Raw genomic sequence first — 21,029 nt, forward strand, 5'->3', positions numbered from 1 at the left:
TTAGATTCTTCTCCAGATTGTAAAATTCAGGTTTAATTTCATAGTCAAATACTTAGGCCACACTCCAGGGTTGGTATAAGATAAAAATCTCAGAAAAAGGGACAGTTGAATGGCAAGCAGCTCTATTTGTCATTCTTTCTCAACCTCTCTGTTCAAGATAAGAATTATTTTTAAGGACATACACTGTCATTAGTGAGAGCACATGCCCAGAAAATTTTAGAAAAGAAGACAGCGTGTATTTCTCTTATTGTAAGATAAAACTTAAAAAATGTCAGAAATTTTTCCTGCAATGCAGCAATATTTCTTATCATTCCAGTACCTCCACACATCTGCTGTCTTGCTTATGTAACACCTTTATATTCTTGACATCAGAGACCTTACTCTTATTCTGGTGTTTTGCCCCTACTCTGAAGAGATTAAGTGCTCTGGCTGGAAATTAAAAGAATTTTAAGTAGTTTTAATTATAATTACAAAATACTTAATTAATTGTATGATTCTGGTACTTGCTGTATGTCATCAGCTCTCATTCAATCAGTGATACTGATTTATGTCACTGTATTGTGTACTCAAAATTAACATACAGAAAGCATTGATGTTTGAAGAACAGAGGAAAAAAGAAGCTGTGCTTTTCACTCTGTGAAATTTCTTTATTATGAATGCAGAACTATGAACAGAGAGACTGTTTGTTTACATAGAAATTATTAGAAATGTAAAATCAGAAAATCATGGAATGGTTTGGGCTGGAAGGGACTTTAAAGATCATCTTGTGCCAACCCCCTGCCATGGACAGGGACACCTTCCACTAGAAATATATTCACCAATTCCTCAAAAATATGTATCAGCATTCTAAAGAGCAATAATTTCATCACTGTTAATGTCCATCTCAAGTTATTTTTCTACTGTTAATGGAACTTTGTTTATGGAAATACAGGATAATTATGCTTCAGAATCATCTGCATTTTGATCCAATCAGAAAACGAGCAAAATCATATTACTCTTGTAACTGATCACAGCTAGGAAAATCTAGTTACTTAGCAGTGAATTAATCAAGAGCTTATTACAAAGGGAATCGGTTGAAGGAAACTGAATGACTGCATTGGTTTGCATTTCTTTTAGTTAAGTTTATTTTTGGAAACAGCCTGAGAGCAGAACAAAAAGGTAAAGCTGCTGATATGACTGAGTGCCAGGCTGTGCTGCTCACTCAAGGCAGGAAAGTCAGTATTTCTCTGTTCACATTTTCCCTTTCTGTGGCACTGGGTACACACATGGTTTCCTTTTTATTGAAACCAGAATAAGTAATTATCTTTTAATTTGCTTTACATATGTGCACAAAAGTTAAAGAGGTAGCATTTGTAGAGTGCTACCCTAAGTGCTCAATATCATTATTTGGCTTCAATTTCAATTTTGCGTGAAACTCAGGAAATCTTGTACTACATCTCAGGAGTTTCTTCCATTATATAAACTATTACATAATAGTAAAAGAAAGATGGCTGACTTCACTGCTATAGCTAAAAATTTGATTTAAATTTGTTTTTTTTAGATTCAGTTATCAAGATTTAGACCTGCCTTTATACCTTTGAAAAGGCATCTTTGGACTTTTGCTTGCCAAATGAAATACCTGAAGTATTTGTGAAATTTTGGCCCTAAGCAAGTTGTTGAGTAGAATCTAAGCACATGTTTAAGTTAATTTGTCATAAACGCTCTTGCCAACTGACCTGTTGGCAAGAATGTTTCACCAAAAGGGAAAAAATAAAGGCAAATTTCTATTTCTTCATTTCATTAGAAATCTGATTGAAAAAGCTGCACTCATTTAAATGAGAAACAGAGCATGAATATTATAAGCTACTTCATCCAAACCAAACAATTAGGAGACCAAATTGCAAATATCAGGTTTTCCAAATGGACAATTCAGACACAAGCAATAGGCTGAAATACATTGGCAAGTCTTGTGATTTCAGAGTGTAAAATCATGGGAACTGTGATGTGGCCTTTCTAACTGGGCATGTGTGCATCCCTCATCCATAGCAGAGCACACCAAACTCTGCTAGACCTTCCAAAAACATCCTGGAGAGGCAGCAAAATATCTATTACATCTTCTATTACATCTTCACCCATGGCAATGACCTCCCCATTTGGAAGTCTGCATCCACCCCAGCTCTCCAAGTCCAGAAAAACATTCTACACACCTGACCAACTTCTCCCCAACTATTTGCTTTCACACAGAAAACAGAAATATATTTGAAAATGATAGAGTTTTCTGCAAAAAGCTGATCACATTCCATGTTGAAGACTCTCCAGTGCTGCAGCATTTTTCAGACATCTGCAGCCCAGGGACAAGAAATCCAGAAGGGATAAGGAATAATATCTTTAGATCCATGTGCTCAATTTTAGTCCAGCTGGTATTGTCACAAATACCAACAAGAACATTCTGATTTCTGCCATCATTTATCTTTACTATATAACTTCTGCTCTGAAAGGACAAAAGCATTAAATTCAAAGAGAAACTGAATCCCATTTAAAAGTGGTTGGGTGAAGTTTAGGAGCAGTTTTCGCATTGCTTTTTCCTTGACTCAGTGCTGCAGCCTCTAATCATTAGCTGGACAGCTGTGCTATGTGATTAATTTATTTAGGTGTTACTGTGATGCACAAATGTATATACTGAAAAGAACTACAGTATTGCTTTGCAGTAAGTAATAACCATGTTCCAGTAAGTGATTCAGTGCCAGAGTGTTTAGAAATGCAATCTTATGTAGCTTAATTAAAATGAAGTGCCCCTTTCAAGCTATTTGCTCTAAGTTTGACTGAAAAAGTCCACTATGTGCTACTGGAGTTGGAAAAAGTGGTAAAGTAGTTTCTGCAAAGACTTGTTTTGATAAACATGAGTTCAAGAATAAAGCTATTTTGGGACATCGCTATGTCTGCAGCAAGACAACAATTTACTGAATGGAAAGTGTTGCACAGCAAGAGAGAGTGGAAAGAAAACTCTTCACTAGCCAAAGCAGAAAGAAAACAAATTCTAACAAATATTGTTCACTTGTCTGGAGACATGATTTTACTCCTTGACTTAGCTCTGTGGCGCAGAAACTCAATGATTAGAAAATACATGTGCTAGCAAGCAACTTGACCTGGCATATTTCCACCCCTTCACTGATGGTCTCCTTGCTGTTTATTTCTAGGGAAAACTGGGAAAACAACAAGTAGATGGATAGAGTGGGATCCAAAGCCTCTTGAGCTCAGTGAGACTATTCACTGCCTGTTGTGGCCAGCTCAGACCCCAGACTGGTGATACCTACATGTTCCTCTGCTGGGTGTCTGTCAGTGGCATCCCACGATGGTGTTGTGGGCTGGGGCAATAGTTAGCCCAGGTAACTCTGTATCCAACTAAATCCCCATCCACACACCATAAAATCGAGTCTCCTGATGATGGTGACTGATGGAAGAGGCACTCCCAGTGCCTCACAGAGCTGGAGTGAAAAGGGACAGAAGTGAGGCTGTAAGTTGTTGGCTCAGGATTAGCAGAGGACTCAGCCCCCAGCAGCAGTGCCCTGCTCCTCAATCTTTGGCTCAGCTCATTGGCAATTTCTCTTCTCATTAGTAAAGTATGGCAGAAGAGCCCATGTTTGAAGGAACATGTAATCTGAAGTGTGTATTTAGATAAACACTGTTCAGAAGATATGCTCAGAGCCTGGCATTCATTCAGTCTACGTCACTCTGCTCTGGCATGTCCCCAGCACTGGTTTATGTTCCTCCTTCACTCCCTCAGTCACACTCGAGCTTGCAAGTGAAAAAAAAAGAGAAAAGACAGTGGCTAAAAACATTCATCTAAAGAATCTTTCCCCACAGTTCAAACTTTGAGACCCCAATTCAAATCATCCCTACAAACTGAAAAGCATCTGGAAACCCAAGGCCTCAAAAGCACAGCTGTTGGCTACCACGCAAAGGCTGTTCTCCAGCTCTCAAGCCCTGTTTGACTTTCAGGCTTCTCTTGTGAAACAAGAATCTATTGGCTCTGGCAAAGCTGAGAGGAAGCAGCCATGGTCCCCTGCTTCCTTCAGGTCATGGCCTTTTTTAATAAGAGAGAGACAACTGTCTCCACGGGTCATGCAAGGGTCCTCTGACTTCAAGAAGGGCACAGCCCTAGAGGAGAGTATCAGCTAATTTGATTTAAAATAATTTCCAATTCTTGCACTGATTCATATAATATATCTCTTACATAATGAAGATTTCTGAGTCCAAGAAGTCTAAAGTGTCCTTTTTCCTTCTAACACAGTGTAATATTTTTGTAATTTGGCCCAGCCATACTCTGAGTTTAGTCCTGCATTGTGCTAAAGCATCTGGTTTGCTGCAGCAGAGTGGTGGTTCCAAGAGGCATCTCCTGGTGCATTCACAGACACTGTCATTAGTCTTTGCTCTTTAGCAGTGGAGATGAATTCTTTCCTTCAAAATTATTCAGAGGACAACTTGAAAAATGCATCTGCTTTTCCTACTTATGGAAAAGTGGAATGTTTTTTGGCAATATCAACAACCATGTTCAACGTCCTCCAGCAAATATAAAAGATTCTGTCATGCACTGAACTTACATTGAGCTTTTATTTCAGGGACAGAGTCCATTCTCTGAATGGGTGCACTGGGGGTTGTGCAACTTCACCAGCACTGGCAGCAGCAGGAGTTCTTGTGAGGGTTAATTCCAGCAGGTGTTTACATGTTTTACTGTGCTGGTACCAGAGTGCTTGGCTGGGATTTGGTTGGGGTACCCAGGCCAGACTGTTTCACATGTGACCTCCTTCTTCCATAGTCTTATCTAGTGACCACCACAGTCTGGGAATAGCCTTGCATTTGTCTGTCATGCCTGAAAGTTCCAGTTGCTCTGTCATTTTGGAATAATGGGAACTTCTATTTAAGCCATCTTTTCTCAAAATACTTTTTATTCTTTTCTTCTAAGAGAAACCCTTGCATCTACAGAATTCACATTTTGTCACATAAGTGCCAAGTTAAGACCTTAATCCTAAAATAAAGCATCATCATTTGAGTAAGGTCTGTACCCTTCAAGAAGGCCAAACTATTTTGACAAAGAATCATAAATGGTAAGGCTGGGGAGAAAGTACGGCGCTGGTCAGGGAACAAAGCGAGATGATGAGAGTTGTGCAGATTAAAAGCCAACTGATTAGGGAGATTAATAGGAGAGTTAATTGGCAATTGGATAGGGGTTGGGTGATTACCATGGATGCCTTGCGGAGGCTGAGGCGGTCGGAGCGAGCTCTGAAATAAGCCTCATCAAAGGACGTGTGGCTGCCCTTCAGCTTCTCCGACAGGTTCCTGTACAGCTGCTTGGCAGCGTTGGGTGACGAGGGCATGCTGTGCTTTTTGCTCTGCAGGAGGCTCAAGTTGTGCATTTGCTGGGTCATTTTCAGCCAGGGCTTGCTGGAAGGAAAACAGCAGCCGTTTAGTGAGGTTTTGCTACGCCAACATCATTGATCAAAAGTGTATCACTGAAACACACAGTGCTGTGGCTAAAATCGCTTTCACACACAGTTTCTGGACACACAGAAGTACATTTTGGGCTTTTTTCAAGGGCAAGTTGCTCTGTATGGAATTAGACCTGTGGATATCTATAGAGACAGAGAATTAAAGATGGAAAAATAAAATAGACCACTCCAGAATTATTTGCTAATTTGTGTAAGGAGAAGGGTTTCAATTAATGAGGGCAACAACCTTTTGACAGAGTGAGTTCTGGTAATACAGGTGTCAGAAAAAATGACACTCAAAAGTAAATGTTGCTGTATGGAGTTTCTTACTGAGTGTTTTCTTCCTTAGGTGGTGGACAGGCACTGCTTTTGTCTATGAATTGTCTCACTTTCTCCTGCTCTGTGTTTGCCCTGTTCATTTACAGTACAAACCCTTCCAAGAGGGTCTGCTGCCTCTCTCTGACTGCCTCACCTAATCGGATTTCCGTATTATCTCATAATTAAACAATACTTTCTATGCTCTATCATTACAGTCATTTTTCTGTATCAGGAAAAATTGAATTAATATTTAACTCTGGAAGTATGTTATGTGGGAATAATTTTGCCTTTCTGAAGGGAAACTAAGAATCAGATTTGACCCAACTGCAGGCATTGGAAACTATCCCCATGGATTTCTAAGTGAAAAGGTGACAAAAATGCACCATTTCTTCACATTTCCTTTTCCTCTGACAAGAATGTGTACACATTTCTAAGACAGAATGTCTCTCTAGAAGACTTCACAGTTGTAACAGTAAACCTGGCTACCCTTTCAGACTATCTTTTCTGGAAATAATCTTCAGGTTTTTTTGTACTATGATACAAATTGGTTTTGTTCTCATGGTCTCAGCCTTCTCCTGAGCAAATTGGATGGCAGGACCAGACTTTGATGACTATTTCCAGTAAAAGCATTCTTTGCTAAACACTCACCCTGCTGCTGAGGCTGGTTTTGGCAGGTATTTGTCCTAAAGATTAAAGACACCACCCAGGTCTCATAAAGTTTCTACATCTTCCATTCTCTCTGTACACTGTGGTGAGCAGACACCCTGAGCATAAAAGTATCTTATTAGAAATAATTTCACATATTCTCCATTCTCCTGGGGTACTGAAGAGAGACCAAGACTGAAGAGAGAGAGAGTCAACACAATTGTCATAAGTGATGAGAAGACTTTGTTGCCTTACAACAACAGTGAGTGCAGTCAGAAGGGAATTATGTGAGCTGCATCCCTGAAAATAATGTGCAAGTGTGGAGATGATCAGAAGCTCTCTGGGACTCAGGAGGCAGCAGTACTGTAAAGATTTTTGACTGATTTTTTCTGAGTTTATGGAGTAAACTGATTACCCACCTTCTAACTCTCTATGTTATTACTATTTTAAAGAAACTCAGAAATTTACCAAATTTAATAATAATTTAATTCTCAGTTACTCAGAGTAACACTTCAGTTTGTGTTAGTATATAGTGCTACAGATTGTCCCACATAAATTTGCCCTCATACCTCTGTTTTCAAGAATTTCTTCTTTTCATCAGTAAAGTATGGGTCAAAACATAGACCCAAATTGTAAATAAAAATAGGCCAATAAGTGCTATAGGCATGTTTTTAAAGGAAGTTTCAATTTCCCAAAATAATCTGATCCCAAGAGTACAGTTTTTGAATACCAAAAACCACAGTCAGTAGTGACCTCGGGACAGAAAGAACAGTTTGAATTTGCCACACAAACCTAACCACCCTCAAGATGAGGACAAAGAAGAGTAGACCCAACCAATTCTTAATTCAGAGACAGCTCAGCACACTGCACTGTGTCTGCTTTGAGATTATGGTTTTTGATTTGAAAAGCAACAGACTCAGCATATCCCAGTGGCACAGGGGAGGTTACAAGCTTCATGAAGCCCACATGGGAATTTACTGCAGAGCTGTGTAGATATTTAGTAAATTTACATTAAATAAATTGGGAATATCTACTTAGCAGGACATTTCCTACCTATTGTGGCATTATTAAAACAAGAATTCCTGGTATTAAAGCTTATGCCTCGATCAGCTCTCCCTAGGCTGATAAAGTCCTCCCCCTGTCTCACTAGACCAAACTGCCTGCTGGCTGACTTTAATACTCTCATGGATTTAAATAATTACCAGAAAAAGGAATTTTGCCAGCCTGACTCCTAGAAAAAACTCTCTCCTCCAGTCTTCAGTAATGCAGCAAGTGCATTTGTTTCCATCTCCTTAAACTCAGTTGCCCAGATGTTTTTCACAGAACCTCTTGAAAGTCATCAAGTTCAAGCTTATCTTGAGAAGCACAGAAGTTGTTTACAGAATCCCAAATTCTTATAGAGAACAGCTTGACAGCAGCACTTTCTTTTACGAGAAAATATTAACCTGATCAAGTAAAGGAGAAGCACCTGTCAGTTTTTGGACAGTTTTCTAGGAAATCTGAGTCTGTGGTGGGGTTTTTCTAGTGACACCTCTCCCCATACACATTCAGAACTCAGACAGTTGGCAGGGCAGCTTTCTCTGTTTCAATGTGTACACTGTAAAAAGAAACTGGAGTCTCTAAATATGTTACAGCATTCTAGAATGCTAGTATAGGCTTTGGACCAAAGCAAATTCAGGCATCACTGGGCTGCTAATCTGTGTCACCAACCCAGAACAGCCTCCCAGCAGTTTAGTACCAAGTCTGTTTCCCATGGCACAGTTTACTGTTCATATGGACTAGGACAAAACATAGTTTGACTCCAGAGATTGAATTCCTTGGGGTTTCTGGAGTCCTTCCCACCTTGATCTGGTCAATGAACCAGGATTTATCCATTCAGAAGAAAAGAACAGTGTGTTAAGAATCATCTAAACAATGACTTCCAAGGACAGTAACCACAGGGTGCCCTTGTCACACATGGAAGCTTTGTCTGTAAAGAGCCAGAGCAGATCCCCAAGTCTGACAGTGACAGAAGAAGAGAACAGAATATTTTATATTCTCATCAATGTTTCTATGAAATCAAGAGCAGGTGAATCTATAGAGAAGCTAAGTAAACCCTCTAGAAATTAAAGCAATTCAACAATAAAACAGATGGCATCTTTGCTATCCACACAGAACTGGTGAATCACAAATGACTTGAAACACAGACATGTTCCTTGTATATTCACCATTGATATCCCCAAAAAAAGTGCAGAGAATAAATGTAGGACAGAAACATAATGGCTGGACATAAAACAATGACATAAAACAATGGCTGGAATGACATAATGCAAATGAAATGCATTTTTTCACCAGAGTACTGAAACAATAAGGTGCAAAATGTTATTGCAGATTATCATACTTAGTCTTCCTTGTCTTCCCTAGTCTTCCTAATCACATACAAGGTATGAAATGAGAAAAAAAAAGGCAAGTTGCATGTTCTGGAAAACTTTCTGGAAGTGGGATCTTATAGGCTGTAGAAATGACTCACAGTAGAGCAATGGGAATGAGACAGGTCAAAATCATGGGTAAAAAGCATAATAAGAAATAAAGAAAAGAGACAGTTTGATTCACATGATTCTGTGATGGAAAGGATTTTTTGGATGTTGGATTTTTTACAGACATAAACTATTTCATGAGAGCAGTTTTAGGCTCCTTTTAAAAGTTATTAATTTAATTTTTTTACAATCATATCCCTGCCTCAACAATCAGGTGAAGACCCGAAATGTGCGTTGTCTTGGTTGAAACAACAAATCCCCCACTGAAATGCACTTAGACTGAGCATTTATCATTGTCACAACTGAAATTGTTGCAGCACATCCAAGACTAATAATTTAGAAAAAGATGTGCAGTACAGACCCATTTGGGATTTTCACCTGTGGAAACCTCTGCAGAAGGACATCTCCATATGGTTTGGAGTAGCCCTGTGTGGTCTAACTTGCACCCCACAGCAAGCTGGGCACTGCAACAGGCAGCAGAGCATCAGGTTTGACCGAGAAATGCAGAACTGGACAGAATAACAACAGCGTTCTAACCAGTCATAATTAACAGCAGTTTGCATTGCTGAGAATTTAAGAGCACCAAAGTCTCGCAGCAGATCTTTGGGGAGCAGTTACTGCCCTACACTGGAAATACCCATCAAACCATCTGTGTGACTGTCACTGTGCTCTAGCCTGTACCAAAGCAGGGACCAAGGGCTCCCAAAACACATTTCATGCTGCAAATCCTGCAGCTGAATCTTTGTGATCAGATTTCTACTTGCACCTAAGCACTGAAGTAACCATTTTATTCCCCATCACCAGGGTGCTTTAAAAGTCAAATTCAAATACAAATGAATACAAAATAGTCATCCTTATAAAGGCTTTGTGTTTTTTTCTTTTTAATTGCCAAATACTGACCTAATATTTGTGTCCCTTAAAAACATATTGCAGAGAAAGAAAAAGAAATACCTAAATTATAGATCACCCTGTTGTCTGTGGCACATATATGCTACACTCTACAGACAGGTGCGCCAGTAGGGCACAGCATTGCTGTAAAAGCATTCACTTCTGATTTTAGGAAAACACAACAGCTGAGAAACCACTCAACACTGTATGGTTATGAATCAATCTTATACTTGAAAGTAATAATTAAGAATATATGCATTAAAGAGTTAAATTTGACTTACCAGCTTAGGCTATCCAAGGCGAAACGTGAACAAGTTGCTGGTAATTGTCCACTGTCTTCCTTCAATGAATCACATTAGCTTTGCTGTCTCTGCTGGCTCAGCCTCTGGGCAGAATGAGTAAATCTCTTCCTTACACTGCATGAATGATCAGATATGAAAAAGCCTGTTAGTAGTAATTACTGAAGTCCAAGACTGCTGATAAAACCTCAGAGCAAACCAGTATTTAAACGAGTAGTGTTGTATCACAGGTAGAATGTTTGGTGCCTTAACTCTGTCCCAGTTACCTGTGCAGCTGTAGGAGTGACTAAGATGTGAAGCCTCCATGTGAGAGATGCCATGACTTCTGTGTGCTTTTAGCTGGTTGTAGCCTTGAAAATTGATCAGCAGCACAGCGTGCAAGTAGAAAAAATAATTACTGCCAGAGTAAACAAAACTGCGATTGTAATTAATCTGCCACCAAATATGAGCAAAAAGACATTAATGCAGCCATCCTCAAGCAGTTGGTTTTATGCTAAAACAGTGAAGGGGGGGGAAATCACAGTGCAGTAGTGCTTGTTGCATGTGATGTATTGTTTCTTCTTTCTTCAAGCAAGCTACCACTCCAGCTGTCTGCAATCATAGCAACAAAAGCAGCAGCCACAGCCATAGCTGTGGGACATCTGCAACATCATTGGAAAGCTCCCAGCCTGAACAGGTTACGCCTCAAAAAGGTTATTAAATGGATAACAAAAACACTCTATGGATGTTTCAGCTAAAGCAGATCCTGTAATGTCTGCATTAGGAGCTTCCAAAATAGTAGAGCAGTGATATTTAAAAATATATGTAGAATTTTTTATTTTTTTTACTACAGGGCAAAAAAAGAAGGCAAATGCTGGAACCCACAGAAACCCACAAAAATGTTATAAAGTCAAATATGGAATATTTGAAATACCCACATACAGAATTCTAAAAACAGGGAAGGTGAAATCAAAGATAAACAATAATCTAGAAAATTGTTATCCTTCTGCACAGTCCACTGGGTTAAATTCATTCAAGCAGAACACTCCAGTGTAACATCTGATAATAGAAAGAACTAAAGCACATTGATTCCTGAGTCTGTCATAGCCAGTGACCATTAATATCTACAGAAAAAAAGTATTTTTGATTGTTTCTAAGGAGATACCAGAGCTACTCTTGCAATCTGCTGAAATTTTCCCCCTGGCTTTATTCAGACATGATGCTTGATTTTTGGAAAATGTTGGAAACCTCCCAAAACCTGTTGATCAGCCTGATTCTCCCACCCTCCAAACCTCAGCTAAGGATGCTGTGCCTCATACCCAAGTGCATCCTTTTGCCCAAGCAGCTGAAGTTAAAATGTAGTCCTGGGCCTGCTGTTTCTATGTCATGGAACTTGATCTGTATTTTTTTAATCAATCTAGATATGGATCAAACCATTCTTTGAGGGTTCTTCTATGTGCACATGTGCATGCATTGACATGTGTGTGTAAACGTGCACATAGATGTATTTCCAGGGCATAATGAGACTAACAAATGCAACGAGTTACATGTTTTGCTGCAGCAGAGAGTTGCAAAGAGCTACTACAATATTCTATGCACAACATTCCTTCTCCTGTACCATTAAAATCATAGGCCATCCTTGTACAGGATTCCCTCTTTTGTTCTCCTGCTTCCAAGGATCATTAGTCAGAGAGCTGACCGAGGTCACTGCTGCTTGCCAACAGGAGGAAATTGGAAATCTTTCGAAAAACCACCAAATACCTCTCTAACACTGAGATACTATCTGGAAAAAAAGCATGCTGAAAATTTGAAATGTCTAAATCAGTTAAAAATAAATGTCAGCCTAAGAAGTCCATTTTCAGTGTTGTGCTAAATAGAGAGGATTCTTCTGAGTCAAAATCCCCAATTAAGTTTTTTTTTTATTCCGAATAGACCTCATCTATGGAACTCACTTGTAAACGAATCCTCAATTTGCAGCTGTTTTCAGGGGAAGAACCTAAAATGAATTTACAGAAACTTGCCTATTCTTAAACATTTTCTAGCAATTTCTTATTGTGGTTCAACACTTCTCCTTCTCTCTTCTGTGAGAGGCACCTACATCTAGTTCTGGAAAAGAAGACAAAATGACCTACAGAAACAAACACCTGGGTTTATGATAAAACACATGGAAGCAGATCCTTTAGTGTGATCTCCTGCAGAAACCTGCCCATCCTTAGCCTTTGATGCTTCCATTAGATGACAGAGAAGTTATCCAGTTATTATTGCACTTGCATTCCACTCCTAATAGTGGCACAGAGCATTTTGCTGGCTGTACTCACACTGCTAACTTAACCTATTGTGACAGATTTTCCTTCCATGATCGATGGGTCTGAAAGTCTCCTACCTGCAGCACACAACGAGAGCTGATCCCACAAGCTGCTGTTCTTACTGCTGCTAAAGCTACACATTTTTGTGAAGGTGCACATTTAGTGGCACATTTCCTTGAAAGAGGCCACCCAAGTTGGCTGATTCAGTGACAGAGTTACCCAAACCTTCACCCTGTGCTGCTCTCAGCTTTACACATCACAGGTACTTCTAGCATTGTGTTGGCCATTAATTCCATTTAGCAAATTCTGTTTGCTCCTCGCAAACCCTGGGATGTTTCTGGGACGAGGGAGGCGAGGCATGAGGAGCTCCGTGAGAGGTCTCGGGGTTTCGCATCCTCCATCCATCGATAGATGGCAGCGTCCACCCAGCTCTCCAAAATCCTGGCATGGTCCCGGGAGCGGCTGCCACAGCCACACAGGGACCGCCTTGTCCCCAGGAGCGATGCCCAGGGCTTCCTTGCAGCCATTCCAGCAGGCAGCACGTTCTCCATCCCCAGAAACCAACGTTCCCGTGGTTTGTATCGCGTGTGCAGCGCTTGTGGAAAACATTTGGTTTTCCCCACTAGAAACTGGGTGGGAGGTTTGGAGCGAAGAACCTCACGTGGAGCCTGACTGTACTTGCAAATCAGTCAATGGCAAAGCTGTTGCCATCGTAAGAGACAAAGCTGTGTTTTAGGCTGTTCATAATCCCACTGAAAGAACAAATATTGTCGAAATATCAGATCTCCATCTGCTGTCACAGCAGATTGGATACCTGGGAATGGGATCTCCACCTCTCTCCCAAAGTAACATGGTCAGGTTAACTCTGTCTGGCGTCTGTATGCTCTCTCACTTAAAAAAATCCATTACTAGAAAAGTAGTTAAAGCGACTCTTCTCCTTGAAATAAGATACTGGGGAGGGTTTTCTCCATACAGTCAAAAGTATTCAGTGGGAAAGGTAAAATAAAAACAAAACTCCCCAAATGAATGTATAAAATTGTATCTTTCTTTGCGCCCACACTCATTCTTTCTTGCAGATTTTTATACATATAAGGCACTGTAGTAAATTACAGCTCTGGTTTTGGCAATTCCTGCCTCTCTGGCTCCTTGTTTACCTATCATCTTTCACACATATCCCTTTGCCAATTGGTTAATTCTCTGTCCTATTCCCTGGTTTCTTGTGTTTCTTCAAGGACATTGATCTGAGTCTTACTGTTTCACTAGTTCCTTTAGCCAGTGTTCTTGATCCAAATCCATAGCAAATAACCTATTATCCACAGAGACACAGAAGTATTCAGTATGCTTATAAAAAAGACAAATATTTCCCAGTTCATCAGTCAAAGACGTGATCAAACCTGAAAAATTCTAAAATTGTGAGTGAAGAAAAAATATAATTGCGTTTGGACTAAGTTTAGAAAAGAATTTTCCCAAGAGTTCTGAAATGTTTGAGCACCCATGATGTGAGTGACCGAATGGAACTGGGCTTGGCAGCTCTGGCTCCCCCAGGCTTCCTCTGTAGCCACGGCTCTCAGCCCATGGTCCTGTGAGCCCAACCTGGAATTCAGCACACCAGGCTCTGCTGCAGGGCTCAAGTTGGCAGATGCACCCTGCCTGGGACATGCAGACTCCCAGACACCCAGAAGAAGGATGCAGAGGGGAGGAGTTCTGCAGCTCTGTGGCAGCACTGGAGCTCTGGGCTTGCTGATTGTGTTTCAGTGTGGTTTTAGATGAACTAGCAGAACGCCAGAATTTTCTGGTCAGAAATCTTTAAAATTTCATGTTTTTCACACAGTCGCAGTGGCTTTTTTACCCCTGTAAGGCTTTTCACTTGGAAAATTCCTGAGAATAATAATTCCTGGCTGCAGCAGAATAGAATCAGGCCTGGGCTGTCAAAGCCACAAAACTACTGAGTCATTTGGGATATTTTGGAGTGTAAATTACGGTAAAAAGAAATAAAATAGTATAAGAAGTGCATCAGATCCTCAAAGCCCTTCCTGTTTGAACCAAGGAATCAAAGAGCAGCTGCTGTTACCTATCGAGAGGTGTGCACCAACCTTGCCTGATGGGAATGCTGCTCTACTGCAAAACCAACATAGAGCAGAGCTCTTTGCTGATGGTTCCTGCAGTTGTTCCCCAGATTAGGAAAAAACCCTATATTTGTACAAACACATCCAGCTTCAGAAAGCCTATAAAAGTACACAAGGCCGTTGGACATGTCTGAAGATATTGCTGCTCCCCACAAACAAATTACCCAGCTGAACATCATGGAAATAATGAAGTTGTCAGCGACAACAGGCGGCTGTGATGTTTTGTCAGCCTCCTGTTGATTATGTTATCTAGTCAGACACTCCAGATAGAGATAATTTATGCCATGTATTGTTTAGCCATGACTACTCCCAGCTGCACTGCATCTAATTCAAGTTACAGCAGAACATTTTACAAACAGAAATTAACAGGATTTTAATAGCTGGCAATTTCTAGATTAGGAAAGAATAAAGAAAAACCCCAAAATTTGGCGAAGTTGAGCATGGAACAAAGCTGAATAGAGGCAAACACACACCATCCCAGAGAAGCACCTTCTTTTTTAAGCTAAAGAAATTTTTAGGGTTGTTATACAGTCTTTAAAAAGATCAAAAAGAACATATAAATATATAGATAGGTGTCATTGCAATTTTGTGTGATTGCAATAATCAGCAGTGTACTTAGTATTAAAAGGCCTATTTCTGAAGATTGATCTCCCTTCAAACCTTGTTGTATAAGAGCATCTGTCATAAAGTGCTACACAAGTGTCATTATTTTCCATACTGAATAAAGTACCACCTTTGATAACAGAAGAACAATTTCCTCCTCTTTTGTGAACCCCAAGTACTGTTTATTTCACGATGCAGATACTCTTTAAAGAGCAGCTTGTTTGCCCTGATGGAAGCAGAATTCTGTTTAGGTGCAATGATTTCTCTTTAACATATTAAAATCAGGCATTTAAAAAGAAACACACACACAAAAGCAACAGCAAATCCCTCACCAAACAAACCACAAAACCCCCCAGAACAAGGTATCATCTTAGGAAAACTTTGCTACTGAGGACAAAGAGTAGGAAGAGAGGGACTGTTTTCAAAGGCTAACATTTCCCTGGGAGAATAATTTGTCCAGATCCTGATGGAGACAGATTGTTCTAGACGACAACAATTCAAACCAAGGCCCCATTTGTCTGAATTATCAGAGGAAGAACCACAAGGAGATCTGTCTCACTGGACCAGCTTTTGTGAATAAAAGAACCCTGAAGGTCATCTCTGCTATAGTGAAGCATCCCCTGCCTGGCTGTGAGAGTTTTCCACAGGCTGGAATTCATACTGCAGTCATTTGGTCTGCTGTGGCTGTTCATTTACATTTGAGTTTAAATGAAAATAACTCTGAGGAATTCCAAACCAGTGTCTTCCAGGAGCAATGCAAAAACCTAAACAGAATAGAAGCGATTGTTGTGAAGTAATTCTAGATTCAACAGTGCCATTCTATTTCACAAGGAGTTCAAAAGCACATTTAAACATTCATTTTTTGCTAAGCATTTATGATAGCTTCAAATAATGAAGATCCAAGGTTTACTGCAGAGGCAATGTTCATGGATATAACAGTTTTTGTTAAAACCTTTTTACACATTAGAGAGACAAGGAATTATGATTGTTTATCCTTTACAAGGGGCATGGGGCACAGCAAAATCAGTTGCAAAACTCAAAAGATGGGATTGTTCTTTCCTCAAGTGCAACATTTCAGTAAAAGTGAAATTAAAAGGCAGGAAATGCAACCAAATCTTTTCTGTTTAGAACACAGCAGATCTGTAACATACTTTGCCAAGAATAATTCCATTTTTTTATTGTAGTGCAGGCTTTTAACATCTGTAGTAGTGAGAAGAGCAGTTCATGAAAACATCTTCCCATCACTTTCCTTAGGCTCTAAACTTGATGAATCTGTTCCCTTTCAATTAGTCATGTCAGCCTCTCACTGAGCAGCAAACATCAGCACTTGGCCTTGCTGTGTTGCCTGAGCCCCATCTCTCTCCACCACAGGAGCAAGATCAGAATGCAAAGTGATAATTGCTCCCTAATGAGCCCACACTTTTGGATGGGTTTAGTTCACAGCCTCTCTTCCTGTTTCTTCATCACATCCAAACTAATGCATCAACCAACTCCAAAGGTGAGAAATGGATCTGAAATAAACTAATTTTCATGGCTAGTTGCAGCATGCCTTTGTTTTCCAACAGATCAAAGAGAGTCTGATTCAGACTATGAAATTCTTGGGTTTATCTCCCATATTCAAACTCTGACTTAGCAAAGTCCTCAGCAAACAGCCTTCGGGGCAGTTCTTCAGGAGGGGTTGTGGTATTGGCCAAATCCTGACATGTTGGCTAAAGTCTGTGAACTTCCATCCTGTTCATTGCCCCTCTGGGACATGCTTTACTCCCTCTCACTCAGCCTCAAATCAGAGAGAACAATGCTGGTTAATCTCGGGGCAGGAGGTGCTTAGAGCACACAACAGGACTCTGGCAAGTGCCCAGACCCACCGTGGGTGGGACAACGCATGGCCTGAGCTGGTTCAGGCTCAGTAATCTTTTGTTTTCCAAATCATAGTAAAGAACTTGTTAGTCCTAGAGTAGAGATGTTGACTGGGAAAACCTTTGAGATACCTGGCTCAGATACCCAAAAATTTCCTGTATCAAGAGTGGTTTTTTTTACCCACATGTTCACCACTCATATTTCAGTTACATGCAGCAAATTGAAAATATTAAAAATTAACTTCAAAAACTATAAAACCCCAACTCTCCAACAGTTTATTATAAATAACTACTACCTGTATTTTATAAATAAGGTACTTCAGAAGTGTTTGTACATCACCATCCAGACATTACATTCATTAGAATTGTCACAGGAGACAGATGGGGAATATAATTTGCTGCTCTGTTAAAAGATTGAATACGGATTTGGAAATGAGGACTTGTGGTCCAATAAAACAACACTCTCTGCAGCCAGGAGTGCTGATCTGATTTCATCTGAATTGTGTTAATAAATATTTGCAAAACCAGGCAGCTTAGGTGGCTTAATTAAGAAAACACTTGCTTTTCACCTTTAGTAATTAATTTCCTTCAGGGTCAGTGTTTGGTGGTCTTACAGCTATCGCCCAAACTTCTGCACACTTTGGGATGATTAATGATCTCTGTTCTGGAAAATTATGAGGTGCTACAAGGAAAAATTAACTGAATTCACACAATGTGAAACCTCTCACTGACTACCTTTTCTCTGCATTTTTTCTTAAAAGGGGCATGATCTGTGTGCATGTGTGTCATAGAAAATTTGTAATGAGTTTGTGACTTTTTGTAATGCTTTGTGACTTTTTAAAAATTGGTAAATAATATGTTTCACGTCACATTCTGCAGCATTTCACTCAATGGAGGTCTTTTGAATGGTTGCAACTGAGAATATGTTTTGCCACTTTGCAGACACTGTTCTGGGAGAGCTCATTCTGGGCCTTTCTGCAGTCTTCCAAACAGGTATGATTGCAACAGATTCCATACAACACACAGTGCTGCTGCTCTTCTGGAAATAAAGCCATGAATTTGCAATGAGGTGGGAAATAGTTTATTACATACAATCCTCTCACAGAAAATTTTGTGCTCCAGTAGTTTGGAAGCACCTGATCTTTTCTCTCGCCTGTACTTCCTAATAAAACTGTGTAGTTTGATTTAATTGGGGGCCATAATTAGTAAGAGCTTGAAAATTAGCCACCATCAGTATGCAGGGTGGATTTGTTGTCTGGCTTCATGTTTTATCTAAATTGGCTGAAAAACAGAAGGTTGATTTGGTTATTCCAGCTGCACTTGGGAAGACACACAGTTAAATGTGAATCACAGGGTTTGTTCTAAGGATTGCTGGTGCAGATGGCTCTGCTGCCTGCTGTTCAGAACACATAAGGTGACTTTTCTTGAGAGAAATATTGAACTACAGAGAGGGGGAAAGAAAAGCCAAGCTGGTATGAACAACTTCAACTTTGAATCATAGATAAAGAGCAACCATGAAACAAATATAAAAAAATCCATTTAAAATTTTTAACAAAGGAGCTTTCCATGACAGAGTAACCCCTTTTACAATATTCTGTCAGAAGACTGAGATACATTTTCACTTCAGTACAGAGATGGGTGTTTTGTACTGGAATTTCTGCTCTAAGCACAAACACTCTAAAATTCCATGAATTACAAATAGATGGAAGAGGAAAATCAAAGTAGGGAGAGTGGTTTATCTGATGCTTACTCAGTGTACATGTGGGAGAGCTAGAACTGGACATTAATATTGTTTCAGTGCCTATTTATAACTCATCATATGGCTTAACAGAAATGTTGGAATTTTGTCCAATTTTGGCTCATCTGATTTTTATTTTACCCTCTCCCCCTTCAAAATATCACCAAGGAACTGAATTTTCAAATTACTGACATACTACATTGATACTTGTGTTAGAAAAACCCACAGATCAGATTACATAAAGTCAAAACAGAATAAAACTGGTGGCCAATGAATGATTCCACCTCTTTTTCTTTAAATGAATCTATATTAAAAACCAACTTAACAATAAGAAATGAACCTGTACTTCAGCAAAAACTAAAGTATTAATGTTTTGGCATCACAGAAAAGTTGGATTACTGAGCCCATGGTTATATCACAGTCTCACAGTTTAAGTAGAACTGTGAAACTGTGATATATTGTTATGATACATTTCTTTGGATTTTCTGAAAGAAAAAACCTTGTTTAAAGAGGTTCAGTCCTTAAAGAATGGTTTTTTAGAAGGGTGAGAAATCCAAGACTAACTACCAGTCTCTCCTGAAAATAGGCAATCTAAAAATTGAATGCTCTGATATATCAGCACACAAGCTGTGCTGGGAGAATACAAAATACACACAAAAAGACAAGTGAAGCAGTTGTGTTTTCTAACACTCAAAGAAGCACAGATATGAGCTCAACAGTACCAGTCCACCACCACAAAGACGACATAGAATTCCCTCTATTTATACCAGAATTAACCTTTTCACTATAAGTAAGATAAAAAACCCTGATTCATAGAATTCCAAATAATTTTAATACGAGTTTAAAGAAATAGTTATACACTGTTGAAACCAGAAATTTCGGTCAGTTTTCTCACAAATTTATATATGAACAGCTGAATGGCATTTTAATATGCAGCATTTTCTTCAGTAGGCTTTTGAGAATAATATGGAGAATATAACTGGTATTTCAACTAGAATCATTTATAGAGCCCTCATGAAAAAGAAGGAGTTCAGGTTTTAAAGTGAAATGAATCTTCTCTAATTTTATGTGAAATTCCACATAAAATTCCACAGCTCCATGTAATATGATCTTCATTCCATAATGGGGGCTCCTATTTTGTTAGCAAATAACAACAACCGCTTACATTACTGCTTCTTGGATATTCCCTACAGATCTGATGGCTCAGATCTTAGGTTTGGAAAGGGACAATCTCCCTGTGTGTGACACATATGTAACCTCATTGCACCTGAGAAATATTTACTTTCATCTCCTTCTTCAACCCTAGGCTGAGCTACTCAAAACAGAGAATCACAACACAAGCAGCAGCCCTAACAAACCTTGGCAGTACTGAGCTTCTGCTGTTCTGTGTTGTCAATCAGCTGCCAAAATGTAAAGAAAACTGTTTCTGAGTTCAGACACTATTTCCAACTGTGCACATGGTGCTCACAGTAGATGACAGTGCAAGAATGAAATGTCACTTGCATACCAGAAATACTTTTGAAATGTGAAGTGGGAAATAAAGGAGGGAACACAATTATACAGGAAAATCCAATAGGATTGCAGTGGGAAGCTTTGAATTTGCAGTGAAAATTATCTCCCTGCAAAAAGTGTTTTTTCCAGTGCATGCTGCAAAGCAGAGTCAGCTCCTTTTAATTTCCTTTGTCTATCTGTCTACACACAGCAGCATCTGAACTGTGTTTCCAAGCAAACAATTGTATAAAACTAAAACTTCAGAGTTTTCCTTTCCTTGAAAAGCAATACAGAAAATTAAGGAATTACTGTACTAAAATGAATACCTCCATATGTGTCCATCTAAAAAGAAAAACAACCAACAGAGTTGGAATATATATTAAAAAAGGAAATATTACATATCCCCACTGAGTTATCAGACATGATTAGAGAGCAATTCCTGACGTATAACTACCAGGTAAATAATTTTCTGCAAATAGCACTTTTGAGAAAACTGCTTGCAGATGATTTCCAAATTAAAAAAAAAAGTTGTAAAATTCACTGTAGCATTTGCTTCAAATTATACAACCAACTAATTATGAAGTAGTCTCTTTCAATATGAAATAATTAATACTGGTGATTAGCGTACACAGATGGGTGAGAAAATTAAGCTTATGAGTGAAATATAAAAGTAACAGAAATCTGAAAGTAATTACAATGGAATTTTTCCTCATTTTCTCTCTATAAAGAGTACTTTATATTAGTTCTGTATAAACTCATTTTCACCTCTGTCCCTGAGAAGACAAGCAGAACATTGTTA

General features: G+C 39.3%; 1 protein-coding gene across 1 annotated transcript in view; it reads right to left on the minus strand.

Annotated features, from left to right (window-relative positions):
* Positions 1-21,029, minus strand: part of ANKFN1 (ankyrin repeat and fibronectin type III domain containing 1) — a 109,848-nt gene that overhangs the window by 60,058 nt on the left and 28,761 nt on the right. The window contains exons 2-3 of the mRNA XM_085077582.1: positions 10,114-10,248; positions 5,220-5,421 (exon numbers count right to left, since the gene is read on the minus strand). Of these exons, the coding sequence (XP_084933708.1) occupies positions 5,220-5,405 (186 nt within the window). The 5' untranslated portion in view covers positions 5,406-5,421; positions 10,114-10,248. The remainder of the gene's footprint in view (positions 1-5,219; positions 5,422-10,113; positions 10,249-21,029) is intronic.

This window comes from Lichenostomus cassidix, chromosome 18 (assembly GCF_008360975.1).
Source record: "Lichenostomus cassidix isolate B80296 chromosome 18, HeHo_3.0, whole genome shotgun sequence".
Classification (NCBI taxonomy): Eukaryota; Metazoa; Chordata; class Aves; order Passeriformes; family Meliphagidae; genus Lichenostomus; species Lichenostomus cassidix.